The following is a 21,164-nucleotide window of genomic DNA, read 5'->3' on the forward strand; positions in this document are numbered from 1 at the left end:
GATAGTAAAGCAAACATGTTTTGGATATGCAAGGATCCATGACCCTGGCCATATGCTTCACAAAGGTGGTTTGACGAGTATGCTCCTGAATATCAGGGCTGGAGTGAACTCCAGTAATTGACGAGCAAATTGTCATGGTGACACGGTAGTTTTACTACTGGTATGACAAACGCGCACATGGTGTTACAGAGCAGATGAACTTACAGAGCAGATGAACGTACTCCCTGCTGTGAATGCCAGGTCTGGATCTGCCATCCCAGTGCAAGATATGTATTCTGGTAAATGTTTCACTGAAAGCCTTCTCTGAAGCTGAGTGAGTGGATTGAGGTTTTTGCACTCACCAATATTACTGTTGTTTCAAGGGGAGGTGTTGTGGGTGGATGGTAGCCTAATGGTTTAAGCATTCGCTCGACACGCTGAAGTACCATGCATGAAGCCCATTTAAGCATGAAGCTAATAGCAGCTTTAAACTGAATTCACTCACTCACTCAAGGGGGAAAGAGATTTTGATTTTGAGTAATTTTGTGTCTAAGGTACCTCAATGGCTATGCATAGTTGCATCCCTTGGGCATGTATGAAGCCTGGTGTGTCTTCATGATTCTAGGGGAGTGGTAGGGCAGCCTAATGGTTAAAGCGTCTGCTCGTCACGCTGAAGATCCGGGTTCGATTCCCCACATGGGTACAATGTGTGAAGACCATTCCAGGTGTTTCCTGTCGTGATATTGCTGGAATATTGCAAAAATAGGCGTAAAACCATACTCACTCACTCATGATTCTATGTTCATTAGCAACATAATTAGCCCGATTGTCTCACCAGTCTGCTAATGGTGTGAAACTTAAATGCTGTTCACCTCACTCACTCACTGTGATGTTGTAGTTGTTAATATGAGCAAGCTTCAATGTTGTATAATTTATATTCGGTCACCAAACATATGCTGATGTGTCTTATATATAGAAATCTGAAATATTGGGTTATGCTCCATGCTTTTGTTTTAGTCCCTGAACAAAATCATTTTCCCCTCCATCTGGTTCTTACTGTTATGCTTTAGCTCTATGAGAAGCAGGGGGCCGTGAGGTAGCCTAATGGTTAAAGCGTTGCCTCGTCATGCCGAAGACCCGGGTTCGATTCCCCACATGGGTACAATGTGTGAAGCCCATTTCTGGTGTCCCCCGCCGTGATGTTGCTGGAATATTGCTAAAAGCGGCGTAAAACCAAACTCAGTCAGTCAGTCAGTCTATGAGAAGCAAGACTAGAATTTCGAAAGGTTCCCGTCTTGCACAATTTCATTTTCAATTGAAATTGAGCTGTTCATTTCTATCAAAGTAATATATATTCATGGACCTAAGCATTTTCTAGCTCATATGTTAATCATGATTTTGCCGACATCTTTCTGTCCTTAAATGCTGAATATTTGATAAGTTTACTAGTACTATGTAATGCATTGCACTGGTTTCAATATCAGTCTCATTTTCACTTTATTCCAAAACAAGAGAGACATAGTCCATACATACTCAGACGTTCAGTTCATTTCGCTTTCTATTGTTCAGGATGTCCAAACTTTGGTAATGATACAGAAAAATCTTTAAAATTTGAAGAAGAAAAAAATTAAATGTTATCTGTGTGCATGTTGTATGACTCCGAGTGACGTTCAAAGATAATGTATCTTGACGTGCTATATATCATGTATTCCCTGGGAATATGTTTCATATGACCTTTCACTTAAATATATATTAGGTATGCCCTTTGGACTACATAGATCTAATTATCTGCTATGACTCCTTGTAGTGACTTTGCCTGATACCCGTCTACACCTGGTTTGGTGGCTATGTATATGCATCTCTGGTGATACTAATTTGGTATGAGGCTCTGCTGTTGCTGCTGTCTATATATTTGCTCTTGATGCAGTCTATATGTCTGCTGTTGTTGGTGCCTATGTATCTGCTGTTGCTGCTGCCTATACTTATGCTGTTGCTGCATATATATACTGAAGGAAACAAATAAGGGAACACATGGAAGTACAAGTGTTCCTTTATTCTTTTTACCGTTTTTTTCACAAGCTTTGTATTGCACTGGGTGAAAATATGAGAAAAACTAAAGGAACACTGTGATGAGGTGGTGTTCCCTTATTTGTTTCCTTCAGTATATCTGCTGTTCCTGCTGCTTATATATCTGCTGTTGCTGCTGTCTATATATCTGCAATAACTGCTGTTTATATATCTGCTATAACTGCTGTTTATATATCTGCTATAAAGGCTGTATATATCTGCTGTTAAAGTTGTCTATATATCTGGTATGACTTTGTCGTGTCTGGTATTCCACCTGCAATGCACTCATGATGGATTGTGTATCCAGGTGAGATCGATGCTGGTATTGATTTGCAAGATGGACGGCAAGCAGTGGAAAGGTTTTCTACAATAACCGATTGATTAGTCTTCTTTGTGTGATGGCTGCATTGAACAGAGGTGGGTGTTGGCGTACAGTGATGTCTGGCTTCTATCTCCAGTATTAAGAGCAGCACACTAGTCTCATCTCCCTGGTTCATAATCAAAAGCTTTGCCATTGTGGAGTAAAAGCCCCAGTTGTCAATATTGGTAATATCTTCAAAATGAATTCAGTCCTATTCACCGAGTGTTGTATAGAATAAAGATACTGCCTTCTCCTAGTCCACACAAGTTAGTTTCAGAGTACGTTGAGTTTGTGTTAAGCGTTATGAGAGAGGCTTTGGGTAATAGAAATGATTGTTGAAAATAAATTGTCTCAAATCAGCAAGAAATGGCTTCATAAGGAGCCTCATTTACATGGGAAATTCAGCAATGTTTTGTGTGCAGTATTGATAAGATTCATGTGATGGTACAATCTGTACTTTCGAAAACAGATTCAAGCAGCATTTGGTATTTCCATGGCCAAATGGACCATTTTTGCAGTACTTACTCATGAATGATGTATTGAACTAATTTTTGAACTCTGAAATTGTATGTATGTATTTTCAGAAACTATATCCAAGATAAAAGCTGTATTCAGATGATACTCATGACAGCAGTGCTTGTATGAATCATTAAACAAGACCATACAAAGCAAAGTGGGGTTTGGTTTCTAAAGATAGCGAGCCTTTGTGTGAGGATAGTTTCTGAGTTATAGATGTGGTTGTGCTCAACTGAATACCTCTGGGGCAGGTTCTTTCTTCTGAGTGATTTTAGGGTGAGAACTCACGAACTGTGGAATATTTCTTGATGAGACCTGCAGATCGGCCTAGTGGTAAATTGAGCTTATTGATAATTTAGGATATTGAAATATACTGAACAGCATTATTTTTTCTGCTCTGAACTGAAAGTATCCAATGGCAGTGATCTAAAAGTGGGGTATAAGTAATGATATTCCATTTCCAAACTGTACCAGACCAGAGGGATATGTCAGGATATCTCCAGCTGACATATTGTAATGTAAGGTTTATGAGGACCACGTGAGTGTTAATTACATTTGATTTATGACATTTATTTCATCAGAAAGTAGCCTTGAGGAAGTATGGATTATTGCGTAGCTTGTGGATGTGCTGGAGGTGAAGGTCATTGTGTTGATAACAAATTACTGTTCTGATAATGTATTCCTGTCTGGTCTATAGATACTATATGTCAAGCACCAGCTCATTTTGTGGATAAATCAGGTGAATCAGTTTGTTTTCTCGTACTGTCATAGAAATTTAAACGTGAAGGCAAGTTTTGTCAAATACAAATTTTCCATTTGATGGAAGAAGAGCTCTTAGGGGCATACAGTTCCGATCATGTGCTTGATATAATGTGTCCTCCGGTTTGCTGGAATCATTTTACAGAAAAAGGATCATATGGTGACCTATCGTCAGATATCTACTCACAAACAGCACACGATAGGATCTCGGAAGCTTTATTCTGTTGAGCCTGCATTATGATGAAACAGAGCATATTTGCACGCAGGGAAAAATGGCCTATAATGATGTGGCTGTGAAATAATGAGCCATAGACCTATAAATAGTTGTCATTACAAGTTAGAACCAGCCCAGGCAGCCTATTGGAATAATGAAGACCATTCAGTCTAATGAAGCAATGTTGAGTGTGGGCCAGCCTGGCTTGGCTGTACAAGGAGGAAGGGTTAGAACATTGTAAATAAGATAAGGCTGAAGTGGTTGTGGCCACCTGTTGGTATAATGAGGTACTTGTCTAACTGTTATTGCTAGGGAGAGTGTTGCTTGATGTTGCAAGTAGGAATTTAGGTGCTGTACCTTATGTGCATATATCACTGTATATCGAGGTGAAGTGGTATCTATGTTGTGTGTTTGTGTGTGATGTGCTTGTATAATGAGGCAGTTTGTTGGTAAGGGCGGACTTGCCTGTTTAACAGGTAGTACTGTTACTTCCCTTGCCTGGTTTGCTTTATTGAGGCTGCTGCTCCAACGGGTGTTATGATGAGGCACTTAGACATTTTTATTTCATGGCATACAGTGAGTCCTCAGTGTCATGCAGGCAGTTGTAAGCCTGACCAAGCCTCACTGTACAATGATGTCGAATAGTATCTAAGGTATAATCTCTACAGGCTTGTATAGTTTACAGATAATGAGTATTTGGGTAGCATGCACCAAAACACATTGCTTTATAACGAGGAAGTTGGGAAGTATCAGGTGGCAACATAAGTCTGCTTCATAGTTTGTGGATATTGGGATGAAATGGATCCTTTATGTTTATTATTTATTAGGAGGCAGGTAATGGATACAAGCCCCACATTGATATATGATGATCACTGGGGATGCAAGCCCCACCTTGCTGTATGATGAGCACTGGTGATACAAGCCCCACCTTGCTATATGATGAGCACTGGTGATACAAGCCCCACCTTGATATATGATATAGCAGTGATGATACAAGCCCCACCTTTATATACAATGAAGAAGTGATGATACAAGCCCCACCTTGATATACAATGAAGCAGTGATGACCCAAGCCCCACCTTGATATATGATATGGCAGTGATGATACAAGCCCCACCTTGATATACAATGAAGCAGTGATGATACAAGCCCCACCTTGATATATGATATAGCAGTGATGATACAAGCCCCACCTTGATATACAATGAAGCAGTGATGATACAAGCCCCACCTTGATATACAATGAAGCAGTGATGATACAGACAACACCTTGATATATATTGCAGTGATGACCCCACCTGAATATATGATATAGCAGTGATAATACAAGCCCCACCTTGCTATATGACGATGCTGTGATAATACAAGCCCCACCTTGATATACAAGCAGTGATGCTGTGCTCTACCTTGCTTTATGAAGAGGCAAGGTCATAGTTGTAATGAGGCAGTTAATCTTACTAAGGAAGTCACTTCATTGAACCTGAACGTTAGGTCATTTATTGAAATAGCTTGACATGAAAGTCATCTCGTCTTGTTTTTTTTAGATGTGTATGTGATAGTAGCTCACTTTATAACGAGACAGTTGTTTTAGTTACCTGATCCTGATACAAGCCCCAACCTGGTATATGATGAGGCTGGTATGGTCCCCCATCTTATTAAATAGTGAGGCAGTTACCATAAACCACCTCAGAATATAATGATGATACAAGCCCAATTTTGCTTTATAACGAAGCAGCTCTGTATGGTGAGGCAGAATGATCCCATCCCCATCACTATATAATGAGGCAGTTTTGATTTAAGCACCACCTTGTTATAAAATGGTCAGGATGGAACTATCCCCCCCTCCCCCACCTTGCTGTATAATGAGGCAGTTACGACACAAGCCCCACCTCACTACATTATTGGGTAATTATGATGCAAGCCCAATGATTCTATTGTACAAGCTGCACCTTACTATATAATGAAGCAGTTATGATACAACCCCCATCTTGCTATGTAAAGAAAATAACTATGCAACAATAAAGTATCAACTTACTTTATAATGAGGAAGAAAATATACTAGGCCCACTTTGCTATGAAATGAGGTTTTGTTGATGAAAGGCCCATGCTTCTAAATTAGACAGTTGTGATGCAAGCCCCACCTTATTTTATAAAGAGGCATTTTTGGTTTTTGTAAGGTAATGAGGCATTGTCTGAATAATACATCCTCGTCATTGTGCTTCACTGTAAAGCCATTTATTGAACCTGTGTGACGTGAAATTTATCTCTGCTTGCTTTCTGACCTGTGCGTGATATGAGCCCAACCTCACTTTACAATGAGGCAGTTGTATGTATCTAATGACCCTGCTTGAAGATATAGCAGACTGAGCTGGGAGTACCACCTGTCCCTATAATGAGGGAGTGCAGTGTGCATTTAATGAGATATGTCTCTGACTGTGACCTAGTGTAACATCAAAATGAACTGCTATAAAGGGACGGTCAACATTCTTAGTGCATGCCGTGAGAAACATTCAGTTTCTTTTCTCTTCTTTATGGGTCATCATTTGATGAATTGTAATGTACAATGCACAAGTATTTGTTATGAATGAAAAATATAGTTGGGCATTTGACTGTTCAAGTAACGTGATTGAGTTCGACTTTGTGTAATGTATAGAGAAATTTCACTGTTGAATCCTATGTTTGGTTTTTTGATAATCTCGTACTCATATTCATTGTCTATTTTAAATCTTTATATTTGGTATGGAACTTTCCTAGACATGGCAGACTGTATCTTGGACAAAAACTGGATCGAAATTAAATTTGTTTAATATTTATTAAAATTTCATTGTTAAATCACATCAAAGGTTTTTGATGATCTCGTACCAATATTCATGGTCTATTTCAAATGTTTACATGGGTATGCTTCTTGTTATCTTTCGCAGACATGATAGTCTGTAGCTTGGGGCTGTCTGCCTGTCAGTACAGCAAGGTTGTTTCTAGTTTATATTATGGCTCCTTTCTCTTCAGAAGTACATTTCAGGGCACGGGTCATGTTGGAGATCTGTAGTCATGCCAGGCAAACTAAAAGTGTAGAACTGTTTTCAACATGTTGAACATGGTTTTCAAAAGTTAAGGAGTAGCGTTGGGGGGTTTGTCCGGAGTTCTTCACAGTAACTCCTACAGTTGAAGCCAGGGACCCCAAGACTGAATTGAGCAAACATTTCTTACTCTTGAATGGTGGACTGTACGTTATTAATCAAGTCTTACGACATATGTTTTTTGAGTGACATTTTCTTATCATGAACCTTTCGTGAGGTACATTGTGTGGTTAGTGTGTGTGTAACGAGTCTTGGTTCTATTGCTGTCGTTGTGTATTGCACTAATACATTGACTGATGACTTTCATGTTATGGAGATGCATCAATTATTGATACCACTGAGTGCTTGTCAGTCACAGTTCATACATTGATCATGTGATGCAGCTCTTGTAAATCCAGACGGGATCAGGTGGTCAGGCTTGCTGACTTGGTTGACACATGTCATCGGTTCCAAATTGTGTAGATCGATGCTCATGCTCTTGATCACTGGATTGTCTGGGGCAGACTCCATCATTTACAGACCGCCGCCATATAGCTGGAATATTGCTGAGTGCAGCATAAAACTAAACTCACTCACTCACTTGCAAGTCCAGAGGCAGCTGAAAGTTTTTGGGTGGTCAGGCTTGGCAACTTAGTCGACTGTATGTCATCATACTCCAACAAGATGGGTTATTGCTCGTAATATCAGTCACTTGTTTGTCCAGTCCAAACTTGATTATTTCCAGGCCACTGTCAATACCTTTTTGATTTTACAGTTACGATTGAGTATGGTTTATGTCATAATATTCCAGCATTATTACGGCGGGTGACATCAGGAATGGTCTTTACACATTGTACCCATGTGGGAAATAGAACCTCGGTCTTTGGCTTGACGAGCGTACGCTTTAACCACTCGAATGATGGTGATGATGATGATGATGATTGAGACAGTTGTGTGACACTTTCGATTGTATGTAACCAACTGACTACACTACTCATCAATTCCCGCGTGGAGCTTGCGGTGATGTTTGGGAAAACATTGAACTAGGTCTTGATCAAGTGGTTAATGCTATTACCAGGCGGCAACTCCCACAGGAAGCGTGTTTCAACAACCTCAATCTCTCTATATCAATGGCTGGCAGAGACCATCTTTACTTCCAGTCTACAAGATGGAGATAACATGCATTCATTTGACTTTCCTCAATGTAACCTTTGACTTAACTTTCGACAACATAACATTTGATTATTTCAGTCAGCTGTATTCCTATGGTTCCAGTCTGTGCTCAAGAGGTCGGGATCTGCTTGCTCGAACTAGCTGAAACCTTCATTTTCTGTGGATTTTAATGTTATTTTAGACTACACATGCTGGGCTCACTAGACCAAACTAATTTACTAGTGTTGGTCTGGTGTTTTGGGTTGGTACATTTGGTTTTTTTTATATTTTCTTATTTTGCTGAATTATGTGAGAACATTGAAGTGTAGAAATTAGTTATGCATACTTGCTGGTAAAGTATAACTCTCTGAAACGTTTCTGTCAGATGGATAAAATTGTTTTGATTTTCTGCTGAATGTGAATTGTGCAATATCTATGGTGTTCTGATGATACCCATTGTGACAGCTTTGTGCTGATAATTACAATGCCTGTCTGCTGGTGAAGCTGTTATCCTCTAGCCTAGCGTGTTATAGAGGGGCACAGACGCTATTAACCACTGAATGTAGACCAGCATTATAATGAGGCAGTTTTGGTTTTGTATGGAAAACATATGTTTTTGTGATTGTTTACTAGATAGTGAGTTTGTATGTTCATTACAGAAATGAGTTGTCTTATGCACAGTATTTGTGTTATAATGAGGTAGGGCAGTGTTCTGGGTGACATGTGGGCTCTTTGTCATGAGAAGTCTCCTGGAAGCTGATATTGACATGTATTGCTTTTTACCTGGTCATGAGATGGAAACGGATGAGAAAACGTGTTTTTCACCTGGCCATTAGATGCACTGAGTGAGCATGTCTATTTTAGATATTATTGTTTTTAAAAATATAGCATTTATGAACAAAGTACTAACCCCTTACTCCATCACCTCACTGGAACTCAGTCATGATATGGCTGAACTCCCTCACTCCCCCATTTCCCCAACTTTCAAGCCGCTTCGCCCCTTCCAACCTGCCGATTCACTCAACAGCAACACTCTATACATCCCTCTGAATCATCAAGCGTAAAATTACACAGCAGTTGTCCTGTGAGAATGAATGTGGTGTTAAATGGTGTGTTTGGTAAGTATGTGGTGTGTTCTATTTTCAAACTGTTCACATATATGTCATTGGTGCTATGAGAATACATTGAGAAGTTGCAGGTGTCTATGTGTGATAGATTTATTAAATATTTTAAATAATAATTCATGAGTGTCACAGGTATGTTGAGTGCTCATTGAATATCCCTAATGGAGAAGTGATTGTTACATTTAGACTATTCTAAATTTTCCTGGGCAGCTTCCAAAGGTCACAAACATCACACACAAAAACTTCAGGTGGGATAAAATCAGGAAATCGGATATAGTTTCCGGTTTGTGATGAAATTGCAGATCTATTGATCAAGGAATGATCTTTTGCCACGAAATGCAGTGGGAAAAGTTGAAGTTAAGTTGTGTTGGCATTTCAGAGGGAGCTCATTGTGACTGTCTTCAACTCCTTCCTGTTTGGAGGGCGGCGACTCTCTGGGCTTTATAGAAACTGTTCTGTATGCATGGATGCAGGAAGCCTATTCCAGTCCCTGTTCAGTATTCCAGCAAGAGAAGAAACTCTCTTGTCATGCTTTGTCCAATATTAATTATATTAAGCTAGGAATTCATTTCCAGTAAGATAGTCAGAGGTGTAAAATGTTTGTGATAAGGCGCTAGTGTGGCATCCATCATGTACCTTACTCAGTGGCATGACCTTGAACATGTTAAATGGTGGATAAATTGATTTACACACACAGCAATCCTGGGAGAAAGCCAGCGGATCCCTGAAGTAAATCCTGTAATGGGGTCAGACTGGTGGCAGGGTCTTGTTGAACAATGAGGTCTCACATGTTACAACTGTCATTGGCCTGTGTTAAACAGAGGAGTCCAGTACAACAGCTGCTCTGCAGAATGGACCTGTTCTAGGTTCTTTCTTACCAATGCCAATCCTGAAAATCAGGTGCTAGAGACATTGCTCCTTGTCTTCGCAGGAGATATTGGTCTGTTAATCTTCTTTATCACATCCAGGAAAAGAACAGACTATGACGTCACTGGATTAATCTTTGTTTTAGGTTGGGAGATCTGGAGTTTTACCAGCCTGTGCTAAATATTTCAGCTCAGTGTTTGATGTAACCATATTGCTAACCCTTGTGGTGGTGTGTGTTAGATTGATGTTTTGTCATGGTTAATGATGTGTGGATTTGCTTGTGACATGGTAATGTATATTTGAGATCAGAGCATTGGAGGAACATAAAAAAAAATTCCAATGTACTCCAGTCGATTACATTATAGGCTGTAGTGATTGTTAATATTAAAAAACATCAAATATCATATTGCAGGGCAAGAAATTAAATGGAGCTTCAGGGGTGGAAATAACTTTAAAATTGCTAGTGTACTCTAGTACAGTGGCACATGTAAACTCACTTGCCCTGATAATTTTTCCACTATACCGGCCATTTTCTTGTTGATTTTTTAAATAAACAACATAATTAACATTGGAATATCAACTGGACACCGGTACAGTGTGATATACAAATTTGCTTGCCTGACAGAAAAAAACACTGAACTTGGGCGTCGGGCAATGGGTTATTTCACCCTGAGCTTAGATCTTTGTGGAGTTTGGTATGGCATATGAACTTGAGAACCCCTGAAGGTTAATTTTGATACTTGACAAGAACACCATATGTTTAAGCTTGAACATTGCGATCACTTGTTTGGTTTTATGTGTAGATACCTTGCTGTTACATTTCATGAACCGTTCAGAGCTATGGTGCTGAAGAGGTATTGTTCAGCTGTTTGAATTGGCTGTTATGACAAAACGCTTTTTGTCAAAATCACAGCCTTGTTTTGTTGTTCTGGTGTCCCCTGTCGTGATATTGCTGGAATATCGCTAAAAGCAGCGTAAAACCCACCCAGCTCACTCACTCACTTGTTTTGTTGTGAATGATTTGATAAATTCTCCAAATCAACAAAGGAAATAACCTTATCATAAACACGATAGTTAAAACCTAACAAAGGTAATATGCTAAGGCTACAATAATTACAGCTGTTTCTTGATAATGTTATAAAAGGATAAGAAATTTCATTTGATCAGTGTGATAATTGTGTTATATTGTGAAAGGTTTGAAACGTTTCGATGAAAACCCCTGGCAAATTCTACAAATCAACAAAGAAAATAACCTTTACATAAAAACACAAAGGTTATACCACACAAAGGTAATAAAAACAATGGCTATTCCTCACAAAGGTAATAAACACAATGGTTATACCTCACAAAGGTAATATGCTAAGGCTGTGATAATTACAGCTGTTTCTTGATAATGTTATAGGGGGATAAGAAATTTCATTTGACCAGTGTAATAGTGTGTTTTATTGTGAATGGTTTGAAACACGATGAAAACCCCAGATAAATTCTACAAATCAACAAAGAAAATATCCTTTACATAAAAACACAAAGGTTATACCACACAAAGGTAATACACACAATGGTTATACCTCACAAAGACAATATGCTAAGGCTGTGATATTTTTAGTTGTTTCTTGATAATTTTATAAAAGGATAAGAAATTTCATTTGACCAGTGTGATAATTGTGTTATATTGTGAAAGGTTTGAAACGTTTCGATGAAAACCCCTGGCAAATTCTACAAATCAACAAAGAAAATAACCTTTACATAAAAACACAATGGTTATACCACACAAAGGTAATAAAAACAATGGCTATTCCTCACAAAGGTAATAAACACAATGGTTATACCTCACAAAGGTAATATGCTAAGGCTGTGATAATTACAGCTGTTTCTTGATAATGTTATAGGAGGATAAGAAATTTCGTTTGACCAGTGTAATAGTGTGTTTTATTGTGAATGGTTTGAAACACGATGAAAACCCCAGATAAATTCTACAAATCAACAAAGAAAATATCCTTTATATAAAAACACAAAGGTTATACTCACAAAGGTAATGTGCTAAGGCTATGATAATTAAAGTTGTTTCTTGATAATGTTATATGGGGATAAGAAATTTCCACTGACCAGTGTGATAATGAACCTCAGATGATATAAACTGAAAGCTGGTGTGGTGACAGTGACTTTGTCCAGACTTACACTGACCAGTGTACCATGTCTTTATATATATGCAGGCCTCCGGGATCAATGTTGGGCCTAAACAAAGGCAGTTGTGTGTAAATCTGAATTGTAGGCCTGTATTGATCAGGTGGAGAGACTGCTGGCAATGAATATTGTATGGGGCTTGGTGAGCTCTTCAGTCAGGCCTGCAAGACAAAGCCCATAATGTCATTGATTTGTGCAAGGGGACACAATTAACGTGCAGTATATCTTGTCTTGCTTTTCTTATGAGACTTTAACAACTTGTTACGCTGGTCTCAGAAGGTAATGTTGGTTGGTCAGTTAAGTTAGTTGTTAATTGTCATGGATTTTGTGCAAGATTGTTTTCTGTTTTTCAACTGAAGTTTGAATAAAATCTTAAATGTTCTTTTGTTCATCAGCCATTCTTTTTATGGATTGCTGTAGTTTTTTTATTGGTGCATGTGTTTTGGGGGTTCAGTTTTAGAAGACAGTGAAGTTGTTATCACACAAACCTATTTGGCCTTTTGTATCATTTGGTACGTTTGTTACTTTGTAAGCATAATTATCAGGTTTTTTGCCTCATATGCCACTCAACATTTGGTAAGGACCACACCTTTGACTGATGATGACTACTTTGATCCTTCACAAATGTTGGGTTGTATACACGTCTCAAATTCCATTTTGTCCATATTAAGGTTTGAGGAATATTATGGATGAGAACTTGTTTATGTATGCACAACCTTTCATGGATACCTTTTGTGCCTTCATCAAAAGAATGGCTGGTTGTGAGAAAACGATTATATGAAAGTCACTTTTGATTCCAGAAACATTTATGAACCTGTGTGCATAAACACTCATGACAAAGTTGTATTTTCTGAGTAAATAACACAGTGTGATAAGCCAGGTACCAAGGCATGTTAAATACCATGTCTCTTCCTCTCCTTGTGCTTTATGTCAGAATCGATTTACATCCTATCTACAACGATCTATTCAGGTGAATACAGGTGTGGTCCGCCAAGCGCATCTGTGTGAACGCGGCTGTAGGATAAGGCACCGACACGTTTGACAAATGTTGTGTTTGTGTTGAGTGAATACTGAGGTTTATCGAGGACACAGCATGCTGGGTCCTGCTGACTGACCATACCAGACTGGCACTGACCAAATAAAGGAAAGTTTGGTGTATGTGAGGATCTAAACTTGCACATGATGAGGTTTTAAGTCTGTTTCACTGAAATTTGTTATCATATAGTCATGGTAGGGTTTCTTGTATCAGTATTAAAGTATTGACTTGATACTTTTGTGAGAGCAAAATATTGTTGTTTTGTTTCAAATCACAAACAGTTTTAATCAATAGACTTGTAATTATACAAGTGCATAAACTTTCTGGACTGTTTATAAGATAAGACATGACCAGTTGATTTATTATTTTAGGTATGCATGTGACTGTTATATCTTTTAATGATGATATAATACTGTAAGGCATGATGTTCATGCTGTGATATTTACATGATTGTTTCATGAGTGATCTTGAAAGGGATGAGTGTTCGGATGTTGCATATTCATCATTAGAGATAAAAGATTGACTAAACTGTAGAAGACATGCATTGGTTCAGGGTTGTCACTTTTGGCAAACAAAATGTTGAATTGGTCTGCAGTAGGGAAAAGTCCACAATATCCTAGCGACTAAAGGGATAATCGAATGAAATTTATTCTAGTTTTTGTGAAAACGTTCATGAAATGTGTTTCCGTTGTAGCTGCGTTAAAAACTCTAATAACGGAAGTGATATCTTATTAGCATTCAGTACATACTATTCTTGATCCATCTCTGAATTTGATGGTGTTCACGTATTCACAACCAGTATTTATGATGTTAATTTGGAGGATGCACGTACGTCAGATATGTGCTGTGCAAATCTCAACTGCAGTTTAGTGCAAATCAGTGATGGTTTACTGAATAAAAATATCTCAAGATAATGGGAATCTTGAATGCTGCAGCAATACTGATGAAATTCACAGCACCAGTAATAATGTCTGTTTTGTGTCAGCCTCGTCCTTTGAAATTGCAATGAACTCAATTTGAAGAAGGGAAAAGGTTTTGTGATTGAGAGAAAGCCCACAAATGCCTGCTTTATCCCAGAGATTGAGTACGTGTGCTAAAAGCAGATGTCGAGTCACCATATGGCGAGATGGCTGCTGGATGCAGAGACTACTACATTTAGGTCACACAGTGGATGTGCTTTATGCATGCTGAGATTTCTCTTACAGTGTATCTTATATCAAGTTGTCTGTAGCAAGCATGTGGGCTGCATGGCTTTCCCTGTTTAGTGAGTTGGCAAGGCAAGCAGCCCAGTGTCCCTACTTCCTTCATTGAGGTGTTCTTGAAATCTGGCCGAGTATTGATTAGCTTGGTGAGCGAGAACAAAGCCTTCCGAGTGTCATGATGAGTTCTCTCCCTTGGCGTGTTTATTGTGGAGTTCACCATGGCTGGATTGGGTGTTTGGTTAGGCTTGTTGTCAAAGCTGTTCTTGGTGGTGGTTGATATCCAGGTTCAATGTATGTGTATTTGTACCAACTGATCTTTGCAAATTGTTTTGTTCTATTTTGTTGACGATTGGAGAACTTACCCGATGAACAAAACATGATGTGATATGAAGTTTGATGCATGGCCACATGGTTATGATTTTATCAAATATTTCTTCTATTTTATCATGTTGGAAAAAAATCTTTATTGAATTTTAATTTGAAAATTGGCCAGTGTACTTGAAATGAACTGATCTTAAACTCTGTCGACACTCCCTCAAGTCAAGTATTATAACTGTATTGTTTGGTTATTTGCTTGGCAATAGAGTTGATAACACAGGCAAGTGTTTGCTGTAACATGTATTGACCTAGGAATTCACTTTCAGCAGGGTATAAATCTCTATTACAGTAAGTTTATGTTTATCAGTATATGGAAAGAGTGTGTTGGAAGGCCACAGAGCTCAAATAATTGAGGATGTTATAGATGGGCAGTTTGTGCCAGTGGTATATTAAGCAAAGTGAAATATTATTTTAGGGATGACTTGCCTATTAACCCTCTTGTGATATAGCTTTAATATTGTAAAAAGTGATGTTATACTCTATTCATGAAAACATGAATATATGGCTAATTTATTAAAGACCAGTTTTGAGTCGAATAGCTTAGATATTTAACTAGGCTTTGTTTTTAGTAAAAATTAATATTTATTATGTGCACTAGAATAAGCTGATGTTACTAGATCAGAACAAATTTACTTGACTCTGGCTTCGGACTAGTGGGTAAAAGTCCAGACTGTAGCTGGGTTAGCTTTAGTTGGGGAGGGTTAAGATTGGCTGTCATTATTATTCTCTTACAGCTTCCATTGTTACATATGTATTCATACTCAAATTCCGACAATATAAACCTATGGTTAACAGCCCATGTTATAATGAATGTAATGTAAAGAACATTTGACTCAATGTTATTTGGCCTGCCAGTTTGCTGAAGCCAGGTCCCCTGTGGTTCTTGTAATAGGACATTTTGCTCACTGGACTAGTTTTATCAATACTTCTAATGCTGCTGTCTTTTTCAGCCTTGAATGTGACAAAATTACTTCAGGGAACAACTAGTTAATTGTAGTTCTCTGATTTTTCCAGATTCTTAGACGTTTCCGCCTCACAACTAATCTCCATGTTGGGTAAGGACTGGACAAGGCAAGTGGATGATGGATTTCAACCCTCTGGACCTTCTGGCAGCAGCTGCCGCCCTACAGAGAGACGATCCCAAGTCATCCAACCAGTCAGGAGGTCAGACTCAAAGTGAGGCAAACTGTGATGATAAAAATACAGAAGAGTCAACAGAGGAAGAGGATTCAAGCAATAGTAACAAAATGGGCTCAGCCAGAAAGCTACGTAGTGAGATTAAGCGACAGAACTCTTGCAACCTACCCTCAAGTGAGGTAGGCAAGTTGTTCAGTGAAAAGTCAAGTGGTGTTGACTATGTGGTGGATGAGGATTCTCCTGGAAGGACGATAAGGAGGCATTCATGGAGTGCGGAAGGAGAGGTAGTAGGTGATAGTGCTAAAATTACAGACCTGTCTGTGGAACATGAAGAGAGTAAAACCGACTCGTCACAGAAGGCAGTCGAGGAGTCTGACGAGGCACCATGTGAAAATGACAGCTTAGACATTGGTCAGAGTGGTTGTGGGGATTCTCCTGAAGTGTCAGAAGATGCTTCACAACCACCTCCACCTGATCCAGCTGGTGCTCAGAGTGCAGATGAAGATGACTCATCTGAATCTGCATCTGTTAAAGAGACATCTGAAGGTTCTCCTGTGGAATCAGGTGCTTGTGATGTGAGTGTGACAGAACCTGCTCAGGTAGAACAAGATGATGAAAGTGTGATTGAGCAGGACAATGTCAGTGATTTTGACTTGACAGAACCAACGGCTGCTTGCTGTCCTGTATGTCACAAGCCAAGGACTGATTATGCTGTTGGGGTATCTGATCCTAGTGAGCTTTGTGCAATCTGTGAGAAACAGACAGTGTCAGAGAATGGTGAGGCAGCTAGTCCATCAGGATTTGTTGAGGAACCAGTCCCGGGATCAGCTGCAGGACCAAGTATAGGTGTGATTGATAATGAGCAGTCTGAGTCTGGCTTTGTTGCCATTGTTAGTGATAGGACTTGTTTGGACACTACCGATAATGAAGAAAAGTCAAGTTTATTAGAAACATATTTGACAACTGGTCATACAGAAAAGGTTCAAGAGAACAGTTTTTCCATGGAAATGCATGCAAGCAAGAGCTCTGAGGAGAGTATGATGGACACAACTGATTGTGATGTGAGAATGGAGAGCAATGATGCCTCAGGGCCAGCTTCTAGTGTTGAGTCGGACCACTCATATGCCTCTCAACCAGGAAAGGTGACTGAAAGACAAAGCACAGACTATTATGACACAGAAACTGGAGCAGAATCCGATTCTTGTGGAGAAAATAGCTCGACCGAAGAAGTAGAACATCGTGCAAGGAGCATGTCAATAGAAAGTGTGTGTTTAAGATTCGGTTTTGAGGATAAACATATGACACTACCTGTGAAAGAACATGAAGATAGTGATCATATGTCTGGACAGGGATCCCTTCTATGGAAGTCAGCGATCCAACCACCAAAGAGTTGGTTCACTTCCTTTACCTGGCGGATAAGTACAAACTGAACAAACTTCTAGAAGAATCTGTCGAGAAGGTGATTCACCGATCCTATAAGGGGAAAGGCGGTGTTAAAATGTTGAACGAATTTGGATTGCTGTCAGTAGAAGTTAAATATAGGATTACATCTGAAAGACTGTGTCTACTTGAGTAACAACATGGTCCTTTTTTTCAATAATGTGTAAACAATGTGTAAACAAGGCGGCGGCTGCCTGTCTTAAGAAGACCATGGCTCACTTTATCTTTGATCCAATAGTACAATAATTTATAGTTTACAGAAGATGGAACAGAACCTTCGAAGAAGCCTCCATTTTGTACGAGCCTCCAGCTGAAAATGGCGATATCCCTCCAGAGGACTCTGATCAAACACCACAGGGTGTATATTCCTAGTGCAACAGACACTACTCGTGGTAACCAAATAGTTGATTATGTTCGACTGATTGTGGACAAATGTATTAACGGCTGTCAATGAGGAAAAAGCAAGATTTTATGGATGTCAACTTCTTTATTGTGAATAACACGACGTTTCGGAGTGTATGCTTGCTCCTTCATCAAGGGTGAAATACGGTGAAATAGAAGTCCTTTCCAGCAGTGTTCCTTCGATTGTCGATTGTAACAGAATTCATAACTTATCCATACATAAATAAATTTTTAACATTGCTTTGTGTTAATCCCAATATGCAACACAAGATTATATGAGGGAGTTTCCTATTCCGTCACCAGTCCAAGGGAGACAACTGTAACTAACCCGTGTATGCGGTCCGCGTATGGTTTGATTTTCACGTTGCACTTTAGCACAGCGCACCACAATCATGCAAATAGGCCTACAGATAGTTCGTGATTGACTTGCTAAAGTATTCATTATAATCATTGATAATACTTTCGTTAAACAGATTGTTTAATCCCAAGTGTAGCATATGTTCCCACAGGGGGGTAAGCCCTGTCTATGCTCAACCGGAAGTTGGTCGTCATCAACTACCATTTCCTCGATAGATGTCGATCCCGGTAGAGAGTGAGTCCCAAACTTTGTAAGATTTTGATATTTCCAAGTAGCAAATGTTTGTGAAATCAACTTGTCTTATAAGCTGAATACTCATGGATTATAACCCCTATATCATTTGGTCATGACACGTTGTATTTTGTTTACGTTTGAAGCATTTCTTGACACGTCTTTTGGCGCGAATCAGAAAAGCCGAGAAGTCGACCACTTTTGACGTCTTTAAAACATAATGAACTGAATTCATTTCATGTATTGTGCATTTTTAGGCTAAATGAGGTTATGTAGCCGATGTGTCAAGATTTTAGCTTCTGTCAAAACATACAAACTAAGATATTACCGAAAACAATAACTGTACACGTCGATGGTAGTTGCTCATGTAAACAAATCAACTGTACGTGTACGAGTTGTTGAAAAGGTACTGTACGGGTAGTTGGTTTTCTGTTATTTATCAACTGAGGTAGGACCTTGGTTTGAAGCATGCAGCTGTGTATTGAGTGACATATTTGGTCCCATGTTTCTCTATTTCCATCTACGCAAACTTTTAGAGCAATGTCACTGAAATATTCAGAAATCCTAGCAAGAACCTCATTAAACTGACTGACTGAGTTTGGTTTTACGCCGCTTTTAGCAATATTCCAGATGATAGAGATCCGACTCTCCCACTGACTGACATCAAACGTCGGGCATTGTACCCATGTGGGGATTCGAACCCGGGTCTTCGGCGTGACGAGCGAACGCTTTAACCACCAGGCTACCCCACCGCCCCAACCTCATTAAAGATACCTGGGGCATCTGTGCGCCTAAATGTGTTTTCAACCTTATCCAAAATGTGTCTTGATGGCACAGCGAAGTTAATCTTGAATCCTCTGACTTTAAGTCACCTTAATCTTACTCTTCCAGGTGACCTGTATTTAATCCCACTCATAAAACGGAGACATTTTCAGTGAAATAACTTTTGACCGATTCTCCAGAAATGTTTAATCCCATCTCTGTATCTCATTTGAGTGGTTGTTTCAAGTGAATACCACTATATTACGTCTTCAAACAAAAGGAAAGTAATGTTATCCAAAGGGAGTTTTCCATGGTGTAACAAACGGTTGAACTTCATCCAGGTGTCAACCCAACTAACAATTTCACGTTGTCACAACGTAATGCTTTCGTTGTTACGTTTTTCTGTGGACGTAATATCACAACGTCAGGCCACAACGTTGTGAAACGTCATTTTTACGTCGCCACAAGGTTAAAATTATTTGATGCTAATAACGTATTTTGGTTTTACAGAAAACTGACACCAACTTATAAAAAACGTTATAAGGTTGTGAGGAGCCCAAAGCATAACGTTTCCTCAACGTAAATTTGTTATTACGTTGTGACATAAACTTGAGAAAATGGAAAAATATTAACTTTGTTACAACTTTGTGTCATGACGTTACCAATCTACAACCTGAGAAGGTGCCCCGATTCTTTCAATGCTGAAACGCGACCGCCTCCTTGGTGTAGTGGTTAGAGCGTCTGCCCGGAGAGCGGGAGGTCGGGGGTTCGATCCCCGACCGCGTCATACCAAAAGACGTTAAAATATGGTACTTGTTGGTCCCTGCCTGGCGCTCGGCATTATTGGGTACAACAAGGACTGGTATAATGTGTCTGAGTGGGGTATTCATGCTTCACTGCGGCATGGTATCTCAGTGGGCTAGCACTATAAAACCAGCTTGAACAGTTTGGGCTAGTACAAGCAGCCGCACATACACATACACACGCATGCACGTCGTCATATGAGCGAAATATTCTCAAGCACGACGTTAAACCCAATTTCACCTCACCTCACCTCACCTCAATGCTGAAATGACACCTGGAAGAAGTTCAGTAACCTTGAACGTGGCACCAACAACTGTTTCACGACGACTTCTGGTGTTGCTGCCCTATATCTTCAACCCTCAAGGTCAATGTAAATGGGACTGGTGTACACGATTTTCAACGTTTTTGGATTTCTAAGGGAATTATATTTTCAAATGTTTTGGTTTGAAGTTGTATTATGTTTTTTATTGTCATTATCAGACATCCTTTGTCAAACCTTGATGACATCATGTTGATTGTGGTTGCACAAATGTTTAATAATGTATCAAAATTCTGATTTCTCTGGACAATAATAACAATGGAAACTTCCAACCATAATTGAAAGCAAACGAACAGATCATCTCAGTATATCCTTTCGTTGTAATAGTGACCTACAATAGAGGAAACGGGAACGAATCAGAGTTCGATAGCTGCAACTACCAAGACAGTTTTGTGTGAGAAGAAACCAACAACCCTTACAGTGATGAAGCAACTACCATCGATGCGTACAGTTATTGTTTTCGCTAATATCTCAGTTTGTATGTTTTAATTTAACCCCATTTAGCCTAAAAATGCACAATACGTGAAATGAATTCAATTGATTATGTTGTAAAGAGGACGAAATTGGTCGATTTCTAGGCTTTTCCTATTCGCGCCGAAAGGCGTGTCAAGAAATGCTTCAAATGTAAACAAAATATAACATGTCATGACCAAATGATATAGGGGTTATAATCCATGAGTAGCCTATTCAGCTTACAAGACAAGTCGATTTCATAAACATTTACTACTTGGAAATATAAAAATCTTACGAAGTTTTGGTCTCACTCTCTACCGGGATCGATTGTCTATCGAGGAAATGGTAGTTGATGACGACCAA

The 21,164-nt window shown here is 39.2% G+C and overlaps 1 protein-coding gene across 1 annotated transcript in view; it reads left to right on the forward strand.

Moving 5' to 3' along the window:
* The window catches only part of LOC124253593 (death domain-associated protein 6-like), a 39,782-nt gene extending 22,320 nt beyond the window's left edge, over nt 1-17,462 (forward strand). The window contains exon 2 of the mRNA XM_046687400.1: nt 15,910-17,462. Coding sequence (XP_046543356.1) covers nt 15,975-17,462 — 1,488 coding nt within the window. The 5' untranslated portion in view covers nt 15,910-15,974. The remainder of the gene's footprint in view (nt 1-15,909) is intronic.
* Nucleotides 17,463-21,164: the final 3,702 nt, after the last annotated feature.

Source organism: Haliotis rubra, unplaced genomic scaffold (genome assembly GCF_003918875.1).
Source record: "Haliotis rubra isolate DU_JTF1 unplaced genomic scaffold, ASM391887v1 Scf546, whole genome shotgun sequence".
NCBI lineage: Eukaryota > Metazoa > Mollusca > Gastropoda > Lepetellida > Haliotidae > Haliotis > Haliotis rubra.